The 22,916-nt window shown below is 37.4% G+C and overlaps 1 protein-coding gene across 16 annotated transcripts in view; it reads right to left on the bottom strand.

Annotated features, from left to right (window-relative positions):
• dysf (dysferlin, limb girdle muscular dystrophy 2B (autosomal recessive)) overlaps positions 1–22,916 on the bottom strand; it is a 78,890-nt gene that overhangs the window by 31,109 nt on the left and 24,865 nt on the right. For 13 of the 16 annotated variants that reach the window (XM_083542315.1, XM_083542306.1, XM_083542307.1 and 10 more), the window contains 19 exons: positions 22,436–22,631; positions 21,486–21,632; positions 21,248–21,379; positions 18,727–18,893; positions 18,356–18,470; positions 18,065–18,170; positions 17,736–17,878; positions 16,606–16,779; positions 14,142–14,232; positions 13,974–14,051; positions 8,834–9,015; positions 8,013–8,153; positions 6,414–6,443; positions 5,012–5,047; positions 4,806–4,847; positions 3,386–3,487; positions 3,144–3,305; positions 2,069–2,234; positions 1,904–1,977 (listed from right to left, as the gene is read on the bottom strand). In XM_083542315.1, coding sequence (XP_083398441.1) covers positions 1,904–1,977; positions 2,069–2,234; positions 3,144–3,305; positions 3,386–3,487; positions 4,806–4,847; positions 5,012–5,047; positions 6,414–6,443; positions 8,013–8,153; positions 8,834–9,015; positions 13,974–14,051; positions 14,142–14,232; positions 16,606–16,779; positions 17,736–17,878; positions 18,065–18,170; positions 18,356–18,470; positions 18,727–18,893; positions 21,248–21,379; positions 21,486–21,632; positions 22,436–22,631 — 2,284 coding nt within the window. The remainder of the gene's footprint in view (positions 1–1,903; positions 1,978–2,068; positions 2,235–3,143; positions 3,306–3,385; positions 3,488–4,805; positions 4,848–5,011; positions 5,048–6,413; positions 6,444–8,012; positions 8,154–8,833; positions 9,016–13,973; positions 14,052–14,141; positions 14,233–16,605; positions 16,780–17,735; positions 17,879–18,064; positions 18,171–18,355; positions 18,471–18,726; positions 18,894–21,247; positions 21,380–21,485; positions 21,633–22,435; positions 22,632–22,916) is intronic. The other 3 variants (XM_083542316.1, XM_083542312.1, XM_083542308.1) reach the window with 1 other exon arrangement.

Genomic DNA, 22,916 nt, shown 5'->3' with positions numbered 1-22,916 from the left:
AGTGCCAAAACCCAGGAGCTGTTCCCAGACTGAGACAGAGAGTCTCTTCACCCTAGTGGCCCAGGAGGATGCAGGAGTGGTGCCTGTGTAGCAACATCAGGCTTTCCTTTATGTGCAACTGCAGCATCAAGAGATTTTCCACCAAATCCTCTAAATAGATTCACACCTTCATCCAGATGTTTCTCAGCTCAGTGAGACCTGATTTACAGCAGCCAGAGAAGATAGGCAAAAGTTTGGTTTTGGGGCAGTTTGTCATTTGACTTTCAGAAGTTACCTCTGAGAAGAGAAAGTGTCACAGATCAAACACACTAGCTGAAACCATTTAACTGCTTCTACCACTGCATTGCACTGGACCCTACAGTGCACATCATTTTTGGAAAGTGACAAAGAGTACTTAAGGAGGCATAAACCTGGTCTAATAGACCAAAGCCATTATTCAAAATAAGACATCAAAAAGTGGCTGGAAGCTGAAGCTAAAGTAAATTCACCATGATCTGTGCACAGATCAATTTATGACACTGAATGTATAGAATACAGAGGCCATAAACATACAGCGAAGGTGGCAGTTAGTCCCCACCTTTTCCACTCAGACTTACACTACTGCTACTCAGCAGTTTTCCTAAATTGTGGAGAGGGGTATTCCTTGTTGCTGTGGTGACAGAGAGAGATGAGTTGTGGCAATGGTGTTCAAAAACACAAATCCCACTCCAATCCCTCTTAGAGACAATCTCTCATAGTTCCACCTGCATATGTTGCCAAGCTTAAAGCAGAATTTTCTGTCTAGGCCTTATTGTTTGCCTGAAGAAAAATATTTAAGGATAATTTGAAGTGGATGCTATAGTTGAGAGTGGTAAAAGAGTAGCACTGGGACTGGAACTATTCCAGTGTGCTTGTGCGAAAAAGTGTATAGGGTGATCGGTATTAAGCGCAATACACATTAAAAATGTAATTGTCATTGCACACAAAGTAAATTGTTTTTTTTATTTTTTTACAAAAAGTAATACCTATAGCTTTTCAAAATCCATGTGTACAGTTTTAGCTGTCATACTTTAACTTGAATGTAAAACAAAAAAGAATGTTCTATAAATTATTAATTGCTAGAAACTACAAGTATTCTAACAGAAATATTATGTTCATATGCTAGATTTTTATTAGATGTTCCACTGAATACTTGCCATCCTATCATTTATATATGATCATATACATTTTTTAACTCCTTTGTTTTTAACTTGTGTTCAATTTTTTTATGTTACATTACATTACAATTGAAGGAACACACACAGTCTGCATCTTCTGTTAATTTTTTTTTTAGCACTGAATCTGCCACCCAGAAAATTAACTTAAGCACCTGTATAATGCGACTGAATATGAAATGCTGCTCATGTCAATGAAATGCTTGAACTTAAGTCGCCAACTTCATTTGCAAACTCTAAATACTTCCTTTTCTCAGTCATGCCAGGGTAAAAGACTGGCCAGTGATCAAAACACGTTTCTTTTTTAGGCAGGGTGCGGCCAATGTTAGCAATGAGGCATAGGTTCCGTTGTTAAGAAATTACCCCTAGACTCTGTGTTTAAGGGTGTGTTCTGTATATAACATCTCATAAGATCATACCTCACTTACTGTAAGTGTCCAAAGGGAACCTAGAGTAACCCAAGCTATATGACCCCAGAACCTCCAAATAGCAGCCAAAGGAATTACACTCATAAAAAAGACTTACGTAATCAAACAAATCATATATGATTCTGTCACACTTATGTAAGCCTTAAGGTTAATGCTTTCTTTAGAATAATGCAAGATTGAATTAGCGATTTGACGGTTTTAGCCATACACCCAGGACTTGTTTATGGTAAGATATGTTATTGAAAATGCAAATGCACACAGACATATATGAAAAAAAAATACCTGTCCAGGAATAAGAGGTTCCTTGTCATCAATGTCAATCAGTATGTCATCTCTTGGTGTGTGAGGAATGGGTTCTAAAAATCAGAAAATTGGTAGGGTAATTTTCCATTAAATTATGCTAACTTTATGTATCCTTTAGAATAAAATATTTCTTTCTGTCCTCACCCAGCTCATCTTCTGTTGGTTCTTCATCCTGGTTCTTAGGCAGGCAGCGGAAATCCTCCAGGGAACGAATGGTGCATTGTCCCACCACGGGCTTCCTCCCAAACTGCCGATTGTCAATCACCTTGATCACCAGTGGAGGCATGTAGAGTTCCTCTCTGGGCAGCCGCTAGGTATGCAAAAGGTCACAGAATGTAACATAGCAAGACAAAGATCAAGTAGTAAGTCCTTTATAATCTGCCACACAGCTAACTGGAGTCATTAGTTCTGAAACCCGTTAGACAGACTGACATGTGAAATAAAAGGTGGGAAAAAGGCAATCAAGCGTTTGACAAAGAAAAAAAAAAAAGATAAATGCCTCTGCCAGTCCTGACTGCGGTGAACTGCATGTTCTTTTGAGTATAGTATTGTTGTTTTCTCCATTTCACATGTGATTAGAGAAAGGCTCATCTCAATGCCACAACACTTGGTGGAACTAACCAAAGGAACGATGACATGGTGAGCGTCTGTCTCATGCTTGGCATAGAGCTGTCTCTAGCTGACAGTGAACTGTCAACATTTCCAGCCAGCATTCGTTCCACACAAAGCCTTTCACCGTAAGATGAGACTCTATGCAAGCTCCAGACCGTTTAGAGTTAGGTAATTACAGGTTGGATTTGCCTGATGCTGTGGATTGTTGCTATGGCAGTCATTGCAGCAATGAGGTCCAAAAAATAATGCGTGCAGACTGAACCCATGTCAAGGCTAATGATATTGCTGATCCATACTGCCAAAGCTGCACATTTAAAAAAGACAAGCAGAGTTTCAAAGTTTCTGCCAAAATAATGACAAGGAATTAAAGTGCTTTTTAGTTATTTTTGTTTAGTTATTAGGACTGTAATATAGTGTTATTACTATCCAATTAAATCATGCAATTAAATTTTTTTTTGGAATCCGAAATGAATAAAGTCTCATAACAGTATTATGGCAAAGTCCTGAAGGGAGTTGGTTACATATGAAATAGATTAAAAGGACTACTGGATGTGCAAGAACGAGTTCATTCAAATGAGTTGCAAATAAGCTTAAGCCTAAAATGTACCATGTCAACAAAGAGTGTGTTAACTTCAAAGTTGGGATTCTTCTTAGTGTTGCGGATGACACAGGACTGCACCATACAACCTCCACACTCGACCTGCAAGCTAGGGGAGGTCACACTGGCCAGCTGGAAGCTCTTCAGGTTACGCAATCCCCATGCCAGGATCTAAATTGTCATACACAGAAAGTAAGATTTTTTGTGATGGTGCTATGCTGGTCAGTATTTAATGCCTGTATTGGATTTACCTCAATAGCGGTCCGCTCTAGAACAGGTTTGATGCCATGTGGCACCATGAAGATATTTTGCTCTCTCTGGGGAGGCGGCAATGGCAAATCTGAGTCTTCTGGCTACCAATCAGAAGACAAAAACAGGTCTTAATAGGCATTATACTGACATGATGTCTGTGGACCTTAATATTGCACCTTATTCATATATGATATCATATGAGAAACAATGTAGCTATGTGATTTACTTACAGTGACTGAAACTACACCATGCATGCACATTTGGAGATGGGTGTCAGAATACACATGTTTTAGCTCCAGATTGCAGGGGAATTTGGTCAAACACTGTTATGTTAAATATTAGTTGGTTAGCCAACATGGCAAAAAAACCCCGAAACCTTGATTGCTAGCAGAATTGCATTTCTGCCTTTGGGAGCAATGTTACATCACTCTTAAATCCAATGGCATGCCATTTTAAAACACTGCTATATTTATCATGTCTTTTAATAGTATATCATGTAATGTTTGTCATTATTTCTGAAGTTCAAAGGGCTGCCCTTTTTAATTTTTTCCCCAACTATTAAAAAGAAAAATGGCTTTCCAGCACAGATACTAAATTCCTTTCAAGAACAGAAGAGAGGCTTTAGTTGGTTTACTTAGAAGTATGTTGTAAGCAAGTGTCATAGTAGATGACGGATCTCAAAATGGTAAGGAACCTAATCATTGTCTAGAAACTAATCTAAATTGTTAACAATCCCATGGCTTGTTTCCGATGTTAAACCAAGGGCAATACAGATAAAGTAAACTCCTATTTAAATAAAGAGACAAAAAATGTTGTAGCGGCATAGATTACTATAAAAAAAAAAAAGAAAAAAAAAAGAGTATACTGGCCTAATCCACCACATTTGTGAAAATTGTATATATATACTAAGATATACTATATCTAGTGTATATCTTCTACACTATTTTAACACAATTTTTATAAATTTGATTTTATGGTGGATTGGATACTACCTGCACAATAGTGCTTTTGGCCTATAGTACCTATTTGTCCCCTAGCTAATGAACTAGTATAAAAAAGTTTTCACAGGTTTAGAATTCAGAGTCACTTTGTAAATCGCTCTAAATAAAGGTGTCGACTAAATATCATACATTTTAATGTAAAATTGAAACCCAAAAATTAGCAGAGAACATGCTGCATTTTTGTTTAACTCCAATATAATCAGTTTAGAACTTTTGCACTTCAAACTGAACATCTTTTCCTCATGGTTGGAGTGCTTTGCCATTGTGGTTTGAGACAATGAGCTTAAGAACAAAATTCAAGAAGAATGTACTGCATGATCTCTGCTGTATGAATGTTGTAAAATCCATTGTACTAAAAGTTTGTGGTGGTTCACCAACAATTCTGTGTGAGTTTTATGAATGTGTATAAATACTTTACCCATTGCTGCAAAGTCTCAGGGAAGGCCGCTGAAAAAATAAGCTTGATGACAAAGCAAAACAAGAGAAGGAACAGAAAAATAGAAAAAAAAAAAAAAAAGAAAAGAAGGAATGAGATACATTAAAAATTTTTTTAAAACAATATTAAAAGTGACCTAGCAAACCATCTATTGGTCACTTTTTATATTCAGATTGAACATAGCCTACCTCATCCATGATATGAGAATGGTATAGAATTTCAGCCTGGGAATAAAAATAAATAAATAAATAAATAAATACATGTAAACACATTATACAAAAAAAAAACGGTGTTAAAAGAATCAACTGCCTGTGTGTACATGGATATATTTTATACCTGGCTTTTTCTTTATATGAATGCTACATTAAATTGATTCGGCCCTTAGACCACCAATATATTTATGAAAAAAAAAAAAAAAAAAAATACACTTAATTGGGCAAAACATCATTGTGCAAAAATGTATCACTTTATGTATCGGGCAGTCTCTGGGCCCCTCTTGTGGTATAAAAATAGTAGAAAATTCAATTTACATAATTATAGTAATTAATGATAATACAGTAATAGCGGTAATAATACTATAATAACTATTGTCAGAAGATCACGGAGAAGCAGTAATGACATCTTTTAGGCATGGAAAAAACGAAAAGAAATAGCAGTGTAGGGAAGTAAACCCAACACCCAGGTTAAAAATGTTATTTGTTAATATATTTGTATATTTTCTCTTTTTTTTCTTAGTTTTATGCATATAATGCATTTGCTTAGAAATGTCATATTTTTTTTTTTTATGCTCAACAGTTTGGAAAAATAGGGAAGAATTGCCCAAAGTGCTTTTTGTTATATTATTAAAATAGTCCTTCTGTCCTACATGGTAATTCTGTTAATTTATTCACCCAATGTACAAGTATGTTTAATGTCCCCTTGTATAGACATTAGACTTACAAAGAATAGTTTAATACAAAAGCTAAAAGAGCCAAATAATTTTATTTTGATCACTGAGGTTAATGTTATAGTGAGACTTAAGTGCAGACACAACATTAATTGGCGGCATTAATAAATATGTCAATAGACGTATTGTGTATGTGTGCGCATATGTGTGCGTGCCTGGGTGGCCTGGCCTTTAAGCATGCATAGTAATTCAATTTCCCTCTGATTATGCTGTCGTAACTGGTGCCAGGTGGGCATGCTGGGTGGAGCCTCTGGCACACTTAACCACACAATAGTATCTATAGTCATTCTCATGGCAATCTACATTACACAGACATGGTTCTTTGGCTGATCCAAGAGCAAAGAAAAAAAACCACAAATCTATGACAGTCTGTTAAACACATCCAAGACTGATACAAGGCCAAATAAATGGGTCCAGGTACAGTGGTGTTCTTACCACTTAGGAGCAGCCCTATCCAATTATTCTGTCATGCTTGCCCTGAAGAACAGTAAGGGTCTGTGTTCAAGAATAGAGATGAAATAGGTGTGTGTGTGTGTGTGTGTGTGTGTGTGTGTGTGTGTGTGTGTGTGTGTGTGTGTGTGTGTGTGTGTGTGTGTGTGTGTGTGTGTGTGTGTGTTACCATGTGCAGAAAAAACACCACTAACCTCTTGACCAGGGATATGATGAACTGCAGGCTGCAAATAGATAGATAGATAGATAGATAGATAGATAGATAGATAGATAGATAGATAGATAGATAGATAGATAGATAGATAGATAGATAGATAGATAGATAGATAGATAGATAGATAGACAGACAGACAGACAGACAGACAGACAGACAGACAGACAGACAGACAGACAGACAGACAGACAGACAGACAGACAGACAGACAGAATTAACAGCAGACCACACATTTATTAATTCTCAAATGAAAGAATGACATCATGGGACATTATTAAATTAGCCTGTGGCTATTGGGAATGCAGCCTGTTCACATGTGAACAAGCACTCATCAAAACGAACACAATATTCTCCTGGGACCCAGTCGCCCTCGTTACACACTCGCACGCACACGCACACGCACACACACACTAACACACACACACACACATACACACACACACACACACACACACACACACACACACACACACACACACACACACACACACACACAGATATATACAAACAATTCCCCAACGTGGACACAATGCAGTATTCAGAGCAAAACCACAATGTAAAAAAAGAAAAGACTTCCCCTAAATGAATTAAAGGTTAATGTCCAGAGCAATATTAAAACACAAAACAGTACACATATGAACAAGTGCTTGTACTGTATTTATAGTCCCACATTTGCTCCTCCTGGTTTTTTATTTACATTTTTTGTGGTTTTGTTTTTTTCTTTCTTTTTGGTAAGTAGAATTTGTTCTTTAACTTACAGTATGAGCACATTTTACAATACTTTTTTTCTATTACACTTCACATGACAGACGACTCTATGCTTCAAACCTCACAGGTGAAGTGTTCAAATCAAAACATACAGCACTTGAAAAGCAACTACATTTCTTAGCCAAACATTAGAAAGGTTGCCCGAATCCAAGAAAATATCTACATCAAACCTGAAGGATTCTGAACTTTTCAACTTAAGAGTGGGTAGTCATGCATATTACTGAGGTTTTTGTACTAACTAATACTAAATGCTATGCCGAGTAAAAAAAAAAAAAAAAAAAAAAGCTGGAAGTTACTAAATGAATTCTGTGCATTTTGTAAAGTAATGCTTCTTAGCAAATGTAACAGATAAACCTAACTGCTAAACCACTAAAAAGAGTAGCACTACATGTTTTATAATTGAGATATTCCACTTAATCTTTACAACTCAAAGACCTCTAGTCCATTCAAATCCCTGATAAGTAATTTTTAATGAATGATTTACATTTTCTAATAATGTGAGAGGTTTTTCTTCATAGCAATGTTGCAATATTGTTAATGTGACTGCTACTGATTTGCTATCCCTCCAGAGCACCAACAATTTTGCTCGCTTTGGTTGTGTCACCATAAAGATTCATCCTACAATTCATGAAAAAGTTTACACTCATCTAACAACAAAAGCACCACCACTTTTCTGTTTCACTTTGAAGTCAAGCTTGTAACACTATTTTGAAGTTATATTTTGGTCTATGGCACAATAATTATCAATAATGAAGACTGAACATGAATAATATAGAAAAACATAGTACATGATAGCAATGGTAGGGTTTACCTTATCTCTGCGGATCAGCTCAAATGCAGCAAGTAGTTCACCAGCTGCTTTGTCACCTTTTAGGATGGGATACCATGCCAGACGTGGAGAGGAGACCACAGAGGGCTGGCATATACTGCGCCCCATGAACTCATCTGCCCCCTGTATGAAAAAGTCAAAGGTAAACGTATCATAATAAAAATTATAATTTCTTGTTATTATCTGTCCTATATTACATATAAACCAAAGGGTTCTTCATCTAGTAAATATTTAAGTTAATTCATCAGGTGCTAATATAGTTTTAAAATATATATCCAGAAAACTGACTATTTAATTCAATTCAATTCATTTTTATTTGTATAGCGCTTTTAACAATGAACATTGTCTTAAAGCAGCTTTACACAGATAATGTTGTGATAAAGAATGAATAAGATGTACTTTAAGATTGTAAGTCTGTCCCTAATAAGCGCCGGTGGCGACTGTGACAAGGAAAAAACTCCCCGAGACGGCATAAGGAAGAAAACATGAGAGGAACCAAACTCAAGAGGGAACCCGTCCTCATTTGGATTGCACTGAATATCCATTTATTACAGATAAATGTTGAGGTGTGCAGTGATGGTGATAGGTGCAAACTGTAGTCCTGAGTCAGTGTAGCAGACTGTTGACATTAACTACAGTCAAAATCCAAAGTTACAGTTCCTGTTCTGTCTTCGTAATTTAATGGACTATGTAAACAATGGTTTAATTTCTAAAGCATCCATTTGCACCAATATGCATTAATACATTTACAGGAATATTGTCGTTTGCACAAATTTATCTGCGCACAAAAATTGTAAACTCACATAAGTGTCTTGATCGTAGAGCTCCACCACAATGTTTGGTGGACTCTTCTCTGTCACGTTAGGATCTCCGAAGATCTCCACCTCATAGAAGATAAGAGTCTGATCCCAAGTGGGGTTAAGTGTGTTTCTCAAGGTCACTGTCTTCTGGCTCTGGTGCAGGAATGACACAATGGCGTAGGGATCTGCCAAGAAATGTCAAATTCAGCATCAGAGCAGAACATTTAGGCAAAGATATTGTGCTTCGTAGTAACACGTAGTGAAATATGTCCTTGAAACCTGGAGAGGTTAAGATGAGAACCTATTATCTCTGAAAACAAAGCATTGCAAATCAGATTAAACTGTCAAACTATACCATAACAACCTTTCGGCAGTAAATTCCATTACGTTGTAATAGCATCCAATGGATTACTTTTGTAATTTAATAATGGTGATTTTGTTATGTGCCACAGTGATAGACAAATAAAATGGAAAGAAACAGTTGCCAGTGTTAGGATGTGCAACCGCAAAAAAACGAGAGGCCTGGTTGTCATTAAAACTGAGGCAGTGATTTAGTATTTAATGAAAGTTCTTCTTTTAATGCATCACTGAGCGTAATAAACTGTGGTGTTTCTGTCTTTGATAATATAATAAGGGCAATGAAGTCAGGAATACAGTGCCAACTAAAGTGGTGAAAATAGCCAGATAGACCCAGAGATCTGCTGCAACGAAACTGTTTGAACATTGGTCAACCAAATACAAGACTATTCAAGTGTGTATCTGAGTGTGAGTGTGCGTGTGCGTGTGCGCGCCTGTGTGTACCAAAGAGTACCAAAGAGTGACCCACAATAAAACTGAATGACATAACTTGCTTAGGAATGTCAGAAAGTGAAGGGACAGTCTCAGTTTATTATTACAATCCACCTAATTCATTCTCAATGAGACAATTTCACTCGAAAGGGAAAACGGACCTGCTTTTTCCCAGCTCCGATTAACACATACACACAAACTTATATCCCTTCCCACAAAACATTATGGCTCAAATAAACAGAGGCATAAGTAATTCAAGCGTGCACCATCACCCAGGAGTCAATGGGAAATAAATACAGGCAAGGGCTAATCGGGTTGCACAGAGTAAATAAACACTCCTCCTAAGGGGATTGTGGGACTGGACAGCGGCGCAGAAATGGCCGCCCACGTGTATGACTCAACCATGCAAGCCTCTAAAGAGTACTGCTGTGCAGTCAGACAACCGAGGAGGCACTGCCAATATGCATTGTTTGCAATCTGTCAACAGTATAGTGTTGGCTTGGTCAAGTGCAGTGTATCATTTTTATATTCTTAAAAATTTATCAGGATGCCTGGAAAAAATAAAAACAGCACCCACAAGCAGGTCATAAATAAATGCATTTTGTAGCTGACCACAAGACACCATGTTGAATATTGGGTTTAATCGCTCATAGTTGGCACATTTTTATGGCATTATCGAGACCAAATATTTAAGAGCAGATATTGTTCTTCAATATTGTATCCTAGAGTCAAAGTCTGTGGGTTATAATTATATTATTATATGAATTTATTTCTTTTCCAATTTTAATTCCATTTCAAATAGTCAAGGTCAGATTCCACAACAGGGGCCCAAACACTGGCAGATGTGGTCACTGCAAGAAAATCCACAGACTCATAAAAAAAAAATCATATTCATTTAGTAAAACTAAAACGATATTTGGTTGGATGGAGCCCCTACAGGTTCCACATAGAATCTTACAATAGTGGGTATCTCTTTTAGAAAAGGTTCCAAATAAATAACCCTGAAAAGACTTTCACAATGAGGTGTGAGTTTTTGTTGTCAGAGTTTCTCAGCAAAACGCATTATTATGGTATGTGTTGTGTATCTTGCAAGGATATATTTCCCTTATACCACAGCACTGTTGAATTGTGAATGCCCAATAGGGGTTGGTTATTAGTAAACATTGATAATATTGTAGAATTAACTTTTTTTTTTTTTTTTTTTTTTTTTTTATTTAACAGAAAATGACTATAGTCATCTTGGATACATTTAATGTTCTGGTAATGGTAATGCAGTGTCGCTTGGTAATGCAACATGGTGAAACATCAAGTAGGATTGCTGCCTTGCAACTTTGAGATTCAATCCTGAGCTTTACCTTAATTTTTATGTGGAGCTTCTGTGCATGCTCTCCACATGTGAGTGTTTCCTTCATTTCCCAAACATGACAGAGGATACACTGATTAACACTCATTGTATGACTATGTGTATGCACAGTGCCTTGGGAAAGACTGACATCCCATTCAGGGTTTATTCTTGTTTCCTGCTCTGTATTTCTGAGAAAAGCTACAGATCCACTGTCACCACACCCAGGATAAAATAGTCACTGAAAGTGAGTGAATAATTGAGTTTGGGACATGGAATGTCTACTCATGGCTTTCTGCAGTTTGGTCACTATAACAGAGGATAACATTTTGGCTGGAGGTCATATTTTTGCTCCTTTTTAAATATTGTTGCACATCATTTTATTTTATACAGATCCATCTCAGCCACCCAGGACAAGTGATTCCAGTCCTGCCCTGAGTTATACCTTTTTTTCCCCCAGATTTCTGGGAATGTACTACTATGCTGGTAACTGACCCTAAATTTTCCTAAAGGTTTGTAGTCAGAACGGCAGGTAATTTATGCTGGCTTTATATTTTCTTAAAAGATCTGCCTTTTTTTCATCATGGTCTGTGGGCTTGAAATGAAGTCCCAAGCACACAAGCTGTCTTACTCAATTTCCATTATCCCATCAAAAACTAACAGAAAAATAATACATGCAATATCCACACCTCTCTAATGCACCAATTTATCTGTTTTTAAAGAACAGTAAAGTGTTTTTCCCTCAAATCATTTGTTTTTTCAGATTTATGCTGGATTTATAACTCTATACTGAGTGATAACCATGTACTATGAAAAGTGATAACAGTGCTTTAATGACACAGCACACACAGTGGCTTATGGATCCTTCTGTGACAGATTTATGCACAATAAATACTTAAGGGTTAAATCACATCGGTTTATTTGGTGTGGGTCTGTTCTAGCCTTGTCTCGCTTATGGCTAGAAACTTCTGCATACTGTATGTATTACCTAAAATCTATTTGATTAGATTTATTATTAGTCTAGAATATAATAACAGGGCCAGCCTTATCAAACCAATTAGTAGTAGTTTACATATGTTATATTTTTCTGCCTTGACTTTACTGGCAGTGTGTTAAAACAACAAACTACAAATGGTATGTTGTTTTCACTGATTAAGACTCCTTTAAAATCCAATTATTTATTAGCAGTATTGAAGTAGGGGAGTGCTGGGTGCTGGTATCGGCATATTCAAGGTATCGGCAAGCTGTGCCCTTGAGCATGGCCCTTAACCCTTTGTTTTCCAGGGGTGCTACATCATGGATGACCCTGCGCTCTGACCCCAGCTTCCAAGTAAGCTGGGATATGCAAAGAAAGAATTCCACTGTGCTGTAGTGTATATGTGAAAAATAATGGCTATTTAAGCTATTGCCCATTCTACCATTCTTTAGTGGTCAAGAAAAATTATTATGTCTTTTCTTATTTCATCGCTTTCATAGAACCCATATAAAAAAAAATTAAAATACATAAACGCAGCAAAGTCTTTGTTCATTAGGTAGCCAAAATGATTACAGTAAAACAGTAGCTCTGACTGCTCTCTCTCAACATCTGGAGCCCCACTCATGGATCGCAGACAAGAATTTTCCACATGATAAGCATGGTTTGAGTGTTTATATCAACGCTAGTATCTAGTGAGCTAACCAAACTCATAATGCCAAATCCCTTTCCACCAAAACACGAATATACGTCATGGTATGAGGGTAATCCTCATGTCTGTGCACATGTACTTGCACACAAGTGAAGACACACACACACACACACACACACACGCTTTAGTATCACTTGCTTTGGTACTTGTTTCCAAGGATACGAGGTATGACAAGCCAAACCACGACACCGCTAAAATGAGACGCTTGCACCAATGTTAGCTACCGTCAATAACCCATAACTACATGACCTCAAAGGAGCTTGCCTGTACCTAATGAACAACAAATTTTAATATATTTACTTCTAGGTTCTTTTAAATTTACGTTGATGTTTACTTGCTGTCACTTATTGGTGTTACTTTTACGGTATTAGTCCACAAATGACTCCAATATTTGCACTGATTCAGTTTCCGTTCATCTTAAAGCAGAAAAATCAGATCTGAAGCAGAAGAATATGTCTTCTATTAAGTGCATCATGGCTAGATCAAAAAACAAAAAGACTATTCAAGAGCAACATTTTGTTTCACTACTACAATGCATTCTGTTGTGTCCACAGCAGTAAATCATCTGTGCTTCTCTACACTCAGGGCTAAGCTCTACCAAAACTGCTTTATCCTAGTCTTTGCCAAGCACCATAATTCACTCTCTCTGACGTAAACTCAGCAATGGGTACGGTAAAATTGAGTCTCACAAGACTTCACTTTTATGATTTTGTTATTTATAAAACCCTTCTATTATACTGAGCATTGTTGACCTTTTTGTTTTTTTGTTTTTTAAAACACAGCGGATACATAAAGTTCCACCTCTATTACATACCGCCTTCAATGTGCATCGTATTAGGCTTACCAGTAGATCCCATCTATGAAGCAGTATGAGCATGCTTGGTAAGGAAATGCAAACCATAGCCTACATTTAACCTGGCATCACAACCTAGCACAGAGCTCATGTGGTACAGCATTATTAGCCAATGGTCTGGATATTTGGTACAGTGCAACAGTGGCTCACATTAAGAAAGTGTTATTTAGCCACCCTGGAGACTAAGAAATAACAAAGGGATACAGGGTTAAAAGGTCAGAGCCGGGGTGTGGCATAGCCTACACACATGGCATTTTGACAAACAAATACAGATGCTTATAATAAATGGCAGACTTGCACAAGAGCAGCTCCTGCAAAACACATCTGCACTTGGCTCCCACAAAGCACATCTGCTTCAAAACTAAAAGCTCTTTTTTAACACTAAAAATCAATTTTTTTTATTTTTTTTTAAATACCAAGTTTTTAGCGCTAATCTTCGTACAAAACTTACAATGACGTATGATTTTGACCCACCTGAGAAACTGTCTTTATCCATAGCCAGCAGGTCTCTAGCCTGATACAGATAGCAGCGCAAATGGTAGCGCGTTCCACCTGGAACACAATGCAGGAATGAGTGCTTCACTAAGTGTTGTATTTCAATACTTAAGGATTGTTAAAAAAAAAAAAAAACTAGCTACTTACTATCAAAGAAGCATGAGATATTGGGACGATTGACACCAAAGGTTGCTGTGAGAGACTTATCATCGTTTTTGTCATCAGTCATGTTGCTCTGCTAATGGACAGAAAAAGAAACATTAGACTGAGACACTGAGCCAATTATCCAGTCATATGTTCCCTGAATGTAAACAAGACTTGCATGTTTTGGCTGTTTGAGCAGAACAAAGAGTTATTATGCTGGATCAGATATCTCACAATTCCAACCATGAGTGTAATGGAGAATGTGTTAATGATCTGCATGCTGCCAGTTAGTAAGAGGGCAACTCCATCTGCACCACAAACCACTGGCACTAAACAATCATACGTCACCACCTCGTGGTGCTGGAATTTCAAATAAAGTAGCCAGAGAGAAAAATCATTAAAAGAAGAAAGGCGTCTAATTGTGTGTATAATTTAAGGGGGAAAGTGCTGTGTCATCTGAGGTTCTGCTGACTTGCATGACTTATTGCCTTATTTGTAAGGGGAATAAAAGGTTGTTCCTTAAAACAATAAACTGAGTTTAATCCAGTCACGGCAAAAAAAAGGATATGACAAATAAAATACACAAAAACTACAGCAGACCAAATTGCATCAAAGGCAGTTTAATGCTGGAATTCACCAAATTCATATGTGGAATTGGCTCATATAACAGCATCATTCCAGTGGTCACAGAAACAGTCCAGTTTCATGTGCCATCCACAGCTCGAAGATCATGGAATAGTAACAGATCTTATATGCTTCAAATGCCTATAGTAGAGAAGAATTTGTACTGTATGCAGCAAGAGTGGTACCTCCACATGCAGAGAGAAATGACAAAACTGGTTGAAATAACGGAAACAAGGCTGTGCCACAGTGAGGAACCAGCTCTCCAAGCTCTAAACCACTGCTTAACCACTAGCGTGTGCCCAGCATCAGCTCATGCCAATCCAACATAGTTTGCTTGTTGGCTTCAGAGCATAGAGACATCAGAAGTAAATAGAGCAACCCTAACCCTAACCCTAGAGTGCTTAAGAGTTTTGCCATGTTAATCATAATCTAGAAAATTCCATCTAAAAACACAACAGAAAAATGCAACACAGGATCCTTTGACCTTTAAACTTTCCAAAGAGTTTAATCCAGACTTTCAGTCCGTACTCTGCTGAATTATGCATAGCTCTGCTGAATTATAAACAGAAAGATCTGAAATATTACGGAGATAATGCATTTTAGAGCCGTGTATTAGGTCTTCATGCTCAACATTTTGTTCAACACAAGTTTTTTAAGAGGTATATACTGTATTGTTCATACTCTTAAGCAATTTTTATCTGGTAAACCGTCATATACAATTTAATATACTGAATAAAAAATGCTGCAATATAATGTTTTAATAATATTCATGGTAAAATACTCTACAGAACATACTTCCTAAGGTTCTCTAGATTTCCTGTTTGTGTGCACACAAAAGTGAGTGTAAATAAAAATTGCAAATGTCAATTAACTTTTTTTCTGTTTCATATTACAAACACAATTTTCCTCCCACTTTCATTTCACCACGTGAGCCACAGCGCCGTTTCTAAATAGGTTTTCCTGATTAAAGAAAGTCATCCAAGTACATGAATTTTCAAGTATTCTTCCATCTTGAAATGTTTCATTTGGAAAAATATTTTTCCAATTTCAGTTGGAATTTCAAAAAGATCATTTGAACCCTCAAAAAAGAAAAACATAAGTGACTATGATCATCACTTGGGTGGGCAATGACCTTGAAACCAGACTCTAAATGTAATTATTAGTGCCCAATGTACAGAGAGTTGGTGAGTACAGGAGCTGCCGGGGGATCCCCCGACCCACAGCTGGTTGCATTAACAGGGACTTTCAATAACCGACCCGACTCCTTTCAGAGCGATCGGATCCAGCCAAGCCCACATCACAGCCCACGCCAGAGCAGCCTGGAATGAATGTGACACAACGGACCCAGTAGAATGGGAGCCTGAGAAACAAGTGAACATACTGTACTGTACACACACATTTTCCGTTGCACACACATACACATACACAGATCTGTCTTTATTTAGTGGTAATTAGTCTCCCATAGTGGCCTTATTTCACCACTGGTTGCCCTGTCACTCTCAGCAGTTCAGGATTATCCAATCCCAAAGTAATTTATGCCCATTTTTTACTCAACGTCTCCAAATCAAACTTTTACCTTAACGTTCCTGCTTCAGACTGGAGAATGTTAAGGCAGAATTCTAGATGTTGATGACTCAGATTAGTGTTTCTTTTCTCTCATAAGCACACAAACCTTTCATCCCATTCATGCAATTGCCAGACCTCTGTAAAAAATCTTGTACCTCACAAGAATCTATTCAATGTCAACATTCTTGTTTTGTTTTTTTTTATTGTCTATGAACTACTTCTGGTCAGTTTGTCCAACTTTCTGCTGTGTAAATTGCTAATCATTCACTCTAATTACCAGTGAGCACTCTAGGGCAAAGATGGCCGCCGGTCCAGTCTTCTCCAGAGGCTCCATGCGGCAACGCCAGCGACGACGGCGGAACGAATCTGTCTTCCTTTGCTTAAGGTGGAACTTCCAGCCAAAGAGAGAGGCATACTCCCAACCCTCCCGTTCAGACTCATCTGGACACTGCTGTTGGAGGTCACACACACACACACACACACACACACACACACACACACACACACACACACACACACACACGTATTGAGCAGCATTAAATCAACAGCTCTGGGATTAAAAAAGATTCTTTATATCTGTGCTCTCAGAGCACCACCATGAGGAGAACATAGGAAATGTAATGAATAAAGACTATATTCATTATTTCTCTCTCTCTCTCTCTCTCTCTCTCTCTCTCTCTCTCTCTCTCTCTCTCAGCCTGACTCATCCTGTAGCGGTTTCCAGTGTACCTCTTTATCCCTCAGCTTCTTTGTCTCATCCATCATCGAAAAGATAATCTCAACAATACATCATTGTTAAAAATACACGTGTGCTTTAGCTATGGGGGTTTCAGGATACACACAGATTTTTAAAAACAGAATCTCTTTCTCTGTCCTTTGCATGTGCGTGCACACACACACACACACACACACACACACACACACACACACACACACACACACACACACACACACTCACTTACTTTTCCACAGATGATTAACATTAGGCATATTTGTGGTAAGATGCTAAATTTGGATGAGCCGCAGATTTCTTGCCAAAGCAGAATAAGACTCATAGATTAGAGACATGGGATCGATTTCAGATTAGTGTCAGATGGTGTGATTGATTAGGTGTCCTCTCAACCTCCATCTACAACCCAGCAGAACCCCACTTTCATCTGCCAAATTCTCTACAGAACTCCACTCACCATCCCACCACACTGACATTTCCCAGAATCCCCCTGAACTTAGACAGCATGTATGGAGCATCAAACTGAGAGTAAAGAGCAGTGATGAAGTGTTTTTTTTTTTTTATAGTTTTTTTTTTTATCTAGCTCCCTAAATGAGTGAGGAAAAGTTATTTTATTGCACTTATGTAATCCATATGACCAGGATTCTACCAAGAATGGAAAGATAGCAATGTGGTACCTTTCTGAGTGCTTCCATTTTCTGCAGGTCTCGGCGACGAAGGCGGATCCAGCGACGCCGGCGATTGGTGTGGTACATTTTCTCAGCCGGAACCCAAGATTTAGGTCGACGGTCAGGAGGGATGGTAATGCCATACTCCCATCCTTAGGATAATGGTAATTAGGAAAAGCAATTTGGATTATTTCAGATAAAACTGTTCTTATAAACAATTACTTAGTACACTTTATTATAACTTAGTAACAGTGTCCACGATGTCTATCCCTTAATGTGATTTCAATATCATATAGTCCAACATTTATAAATAATACAATATTATACAGTTTCTATACCTTGATCATCTACAGCCCGTTTTAGATCTTTACTCCATTCCACATCTTCCCACACCCAGCCTAGAGGGCACTCAATATCATCTCTTGGCACTGCTTTCTCTCCATTCTGGTCCCCGGTGGACAAACACAAAACAGTATTTTAATCTTTAATCTTTAATCTTTAGTGTTTTCAGGGCTACTTTGGGTCAGGATTAGTTCCTTCATTTCAGTTTGGAAAACCAAATTGTAGACATCCATAAACTTTATATGAAGACGAATCCTGTTCAACTGTATAAAATTTTATATGCTCACCACATCTGTGTAACCTTCTGGCATGCCGATCCATTGTCCTCCCGGCAGCCGCATCTGATTCTCAAACACTTCCTCCATAAAAGTCATGTGTCCAGCATCCACATCATATAACAAGCTGGGTGACATAAAAATATGGGGGAAAAAACAACATCTGGTCAATAAAGCTTAATTAGGATACACTGGATTATTCAATTAAGACCACGCTTAGTATCTGTTTATATAGTAAGTACACTCAGTACTTACTCTAAATAGCTTAGAGCTCTAACGAATGGCCAACATCTTAAGCATGCTAGGTCCAAATGCAAAGTGATCCTTTTTGTCCAAAAGAGCATGAATGAAAGCAAGCCAATAGAGTTTAGTGTGGTATTTACGTTTTCTCTGGGTTGATGTACCAGTCTCCAGCCCATGACCAGCCTGGCGAGGGTTTAAAACTCTCCTTGGGCAGCTTTATTCTCCCGGTAATGTCACTGAACTTGGGGTAAGTGAGCCCTGTAGTGCCCCAGTTTCCCACCAGAGCTAATTTAGTCTGGTTCTCATACTAGAGAAAACAGAATGGGGAAAAAACATGTAAAACACAAAAAAATCAGTAACAGTAATTCCGAAGCATTGTGTTACTGACTGGCTTTGGATAGCCAGATGAGTAAGCAAAGAGCTTGCTAACAAAGAATTTATTACAGTAGTCTATTTCATGTGACTACATACATGTTTTTTTTTTCACATGCAGTTATATACAGTATGTGCAATTACAGTTACTATTTGCCTAAAAAGCAGATGAACTTAAGCACCTAGTTAATGGAGTAAATAATATTTGCTACACAGCTGAATAAAAAGTAAATCGTATGTGAAAGCTATGTATTACCGTATTTTTAGAAATATAAGCCGCTATTTTTTTCCTACGCTTTGAACCCCGCGGCTTAAACAACGAAGCGGCTAATTTATGCATTTTTCCTGGGTTTTTCCTGGTTTCACAAACTTCAAGCCAAAAAAACTGAACCCCATAACATTATACCAATGAAATTTCCAAACGGAAACGAAAAAACGCACCTCACCTGTGTTCTGAGCTGCACGGCATCGGGAGAAAAAAAGTTTTTTTTTAAACGCACGACGATGCCAAAAGATAAACTCCTGAGAGAAATAGTTGTGAAAGGAAGGAGGAAGACAGTGAACAATGACTTTCCTGGTCGGCTACTGTTTAGATACAAGCCGTTGTAACGCGTTGAGTCTGGGTGAAGGGAGAGCTCACTAACTCCAGTTGCAACAGAAATCATATAAGCACAGACAGGTTTCCAAAACTAATGCTTTTTTATTTTTCTTGGCAACAGCGTTACGGGTTAGTCTAAGAAACTTAGAAATCAGCATCAGAAAATAATAAGGACATAATCCTCGTCTTGCACACATGCAGTAATACTGGAAAAATGCAGTGGCAGGCTATTCCCAAAATACCGCTATGCTCCTAAAAGAATATTTTACCCTTTATACCGTGTGTAACGTGTCTTTCGTTAAAGCCTGTGTAAAGATCATTAGTGTGGACTGCGGCTTATAAACAGGTGCGGCTTATTTATGTTAAAAATACAAATATTTGTAAAATTCAGTGCGCTTTATAGTCCGGAAATTACGATAGTTCAAAAGTGTTAATTAAGATGTGGAAGGTCAAGGAAAATGAATGTAATCAGACTTTTTTTTTTTTAAAGAAAGAGCATTTTTTTTAATAAAGAACATTTATTTTGCTAGTCAAAAGGTTTTAATATTATCCATAAGAAACTATTTTGATTTCTGTTATAATATTGAAAATTACATTGTAACAGACATTTAAAAGAAATGTTGGCGTTGTGAATACAGAAGATACACATGTTTTTAGAATTTTAGAAGTACTGACTACACTTTTTCATTCAAGTTAAAGTAAAAAAGTTTGGGCTCTGACATGTTTTTAAGTAAAAAGTAGCCATTACTACTACCTGTTTAGTGTCACACTGGTAACTGGACCTCATATCATACTAATATATTAATACTAAATAATTTCTAGTTTTGTTACCTAATTAATGTATCCAGGCAGAAAAACCATCATATAGAACACAAGCAGAGAAACTTCCTGACCCCCTCTGTCTCATCCACATTAGCTAAACTTCTTGTTGCTTTCTGACTGCTCATTGTTATATAGCCAGAGTGTGAGAGCCAGGTAATGATACACCAGTGGTAGATTGAAAAAGCCACGCAATGACTGGAAATAGGTTGATGGGCTGAAAATGGCAGTCAGTGAGAAAAAGAAGCATTGATCACAAAATAGATTAAAACTAAAGTAACGAGTCTGGATTTAAAATGTAAAAAGTAGAAAGTACGGATATTTGTGTAAAAATGTAATAAGTGAAAGTAAAAAGTTGTCCGAAAAATAAATATAGAAGTAAAGTTCTGATACCAGAAAATCTACTTAAGCACAGTAATGAAGTACTGTACCTACTGTACCTGTACCTCTGACTATAAGACACTAAAACTGGGATGTAGAAAATGTTTGTTATTTGTCCATTTCACTAAGTAGCAGTAGCTGCTCCACTTATCTGCAAATCTCTTTACTTTAGTACAATAAAGTTGTGAGTACCTTTTGACACTCAATTATCAACAGCATCAGCAAGATTTATGAGTGCACAAAATAGTTTTATGTTTTTGAAAACCCTCCTGGTGGTATACCTGTGTACATGGGTGTGAGCGAAGACTTTAAATAGATCTTGTTGAGAGAGCAATATATGAGAAGACAGACAGACAGACAGACAGACAGACAGACAGACAGACAGACAGACAGACAGACAGACAGATAGATAGATAGATAGATAGATAGATAGATAGATAGATAGATAGATAGATAGATAGATAGATAGATAGATTTAAGAAATTGCTTACTGTCTCTGCAAACACGGACAGTTTCCCCTCTGAAAACTGGTTGAAATGCTTGGCATCAGCAGTTAAACCGAACCAGACCTTCACTCGAAGCTGTGCTGGGATCTTACTGTCTTTGCTACCACCCTGTGGGAACTAAAACATACAAGCCATAAGTAGATGTAAACAGTTTTTAATACCAAACATAAAAGTTTTAAAGAAAAAGCATGTTGTTTAAATCATTGCTCAGTAGCATGCACACCTTCATGAAGACAGTTTGTAGCTGACCACAGTGTTTGCCACAGTAACCCTGAGAGAAGAGCACCTCATGGGCTGGGATTCTGTGGTAAGCCACTCTTTTGTCCCCCTGAAGCATCCAGATCAATATGTCTGGGAGACTGTTTTGGGGCTGAAAAACATGGTAAAATAATTATGATAGACAGACAGACAAATAGAAGGAAAGAAAGAAAGAAAGAAAGAAAGAAAGAAAGAAAGAAAGAAAGAAAGAAAGAAAGAAAGAAAGAAAGAAAGAAAGAAAGAAAGAAAGAAAGAAAGAAAGAAAGAAAGACAACTTAGGGCATCTGTAATTTATAGCACCATCTGCTGTTTACATAAAAACATGGCAATTAAAAAAAAATATTCATTATAATTCGATTTTTACTATAATATTGGTAAAACGGTTTTTACTATGCTCAAGATCTCAGTTGCATAGAATGACTTTTTTAAAAAAAGCTGAATGTCAGTAGCATTCACTGTTATAATTTGAGACATCATACTGATAAAGAAATCAAATAAAATGTTTTAGTACTTAAAGGTAAAGCCAAATATTTTTACTGGGCTAGCAACATGAACATCATTCTGTTTTAATTTAGTTCTGGCTGTGTGAGTGACACAATTGAATTAAATATAAATATTGAATGACAGAAGATAGAGAGCCAAAGAACAAATATGGAAAAAAAAAAACTGTTGGGCAGAAAACAATAAATATTCAAATAATATTCAAACTTTGCTGAAGCAGGTACATTGTGTACCCTGCTCTCTGGAATCTGATTTTCTGCAAACCAATAATGCCAGAATAACAAAAGAGACTAAATCAAAGAGCAAAAGAAAAGAAAAAAGAAGGAAATAGCACTTAAAATTGAGTCAATCAAAAACAGACAGTGTTGTTTTAGTTTTTGGACTCGTGCACAGGTTCCATCTGGGGATTCTCACCTCTTCAGTGAGTGAGTACAGTCTCATGGCCCAGTCCTCAGCCTGCTCCAGCACTGTGCTTAGCTCTGTCTCCTGGCCATGTTTTAACGCTAAAGCGGCCTGCTCAATCTGCTTCAGGTTCACCTTACGCAAACGCCTTAGAGCTTTATCCAGAGGGGTCACACATGGCCATTCATCCAGCTCAGGCAGCTCTTCCCTGAACCACATCAACATGGTAATTACGCTCATAAAATACTCCCACAGCAACCGAGTACAGAAAAGCCACAAAAATGCTCATAAATATTAAGAAAAAAAGTTCTTTTTAATTTTACATTTTTACATTTTATTTGGTGACTTGTTCAAAAAACTCAGTTTTTAACAAAACAAAAATCCAATATTCATTCATTTATCTTCAGTAACTGCTTCATTCTGGTAAGGGTCATGGTGCAGCTGGACATGCACAATGCTGGAGAATTCACTCCACATAAAATGGCACACACAG

Source organism: Silurus aristotelis (assembly GCF_946808225.1).
Source record: "Silurus aristotelis genome assembly, chromosome: 5".
Lineage (NCBI taxonomy): Eukaryota > Metazoa > Chordata > Actinopteri > Siluriformes > Siluridae > Silurus > Silurus aristotelis.
This window is presented reverse-complemented; position numbering and strand designations above follow the sequence as displayed.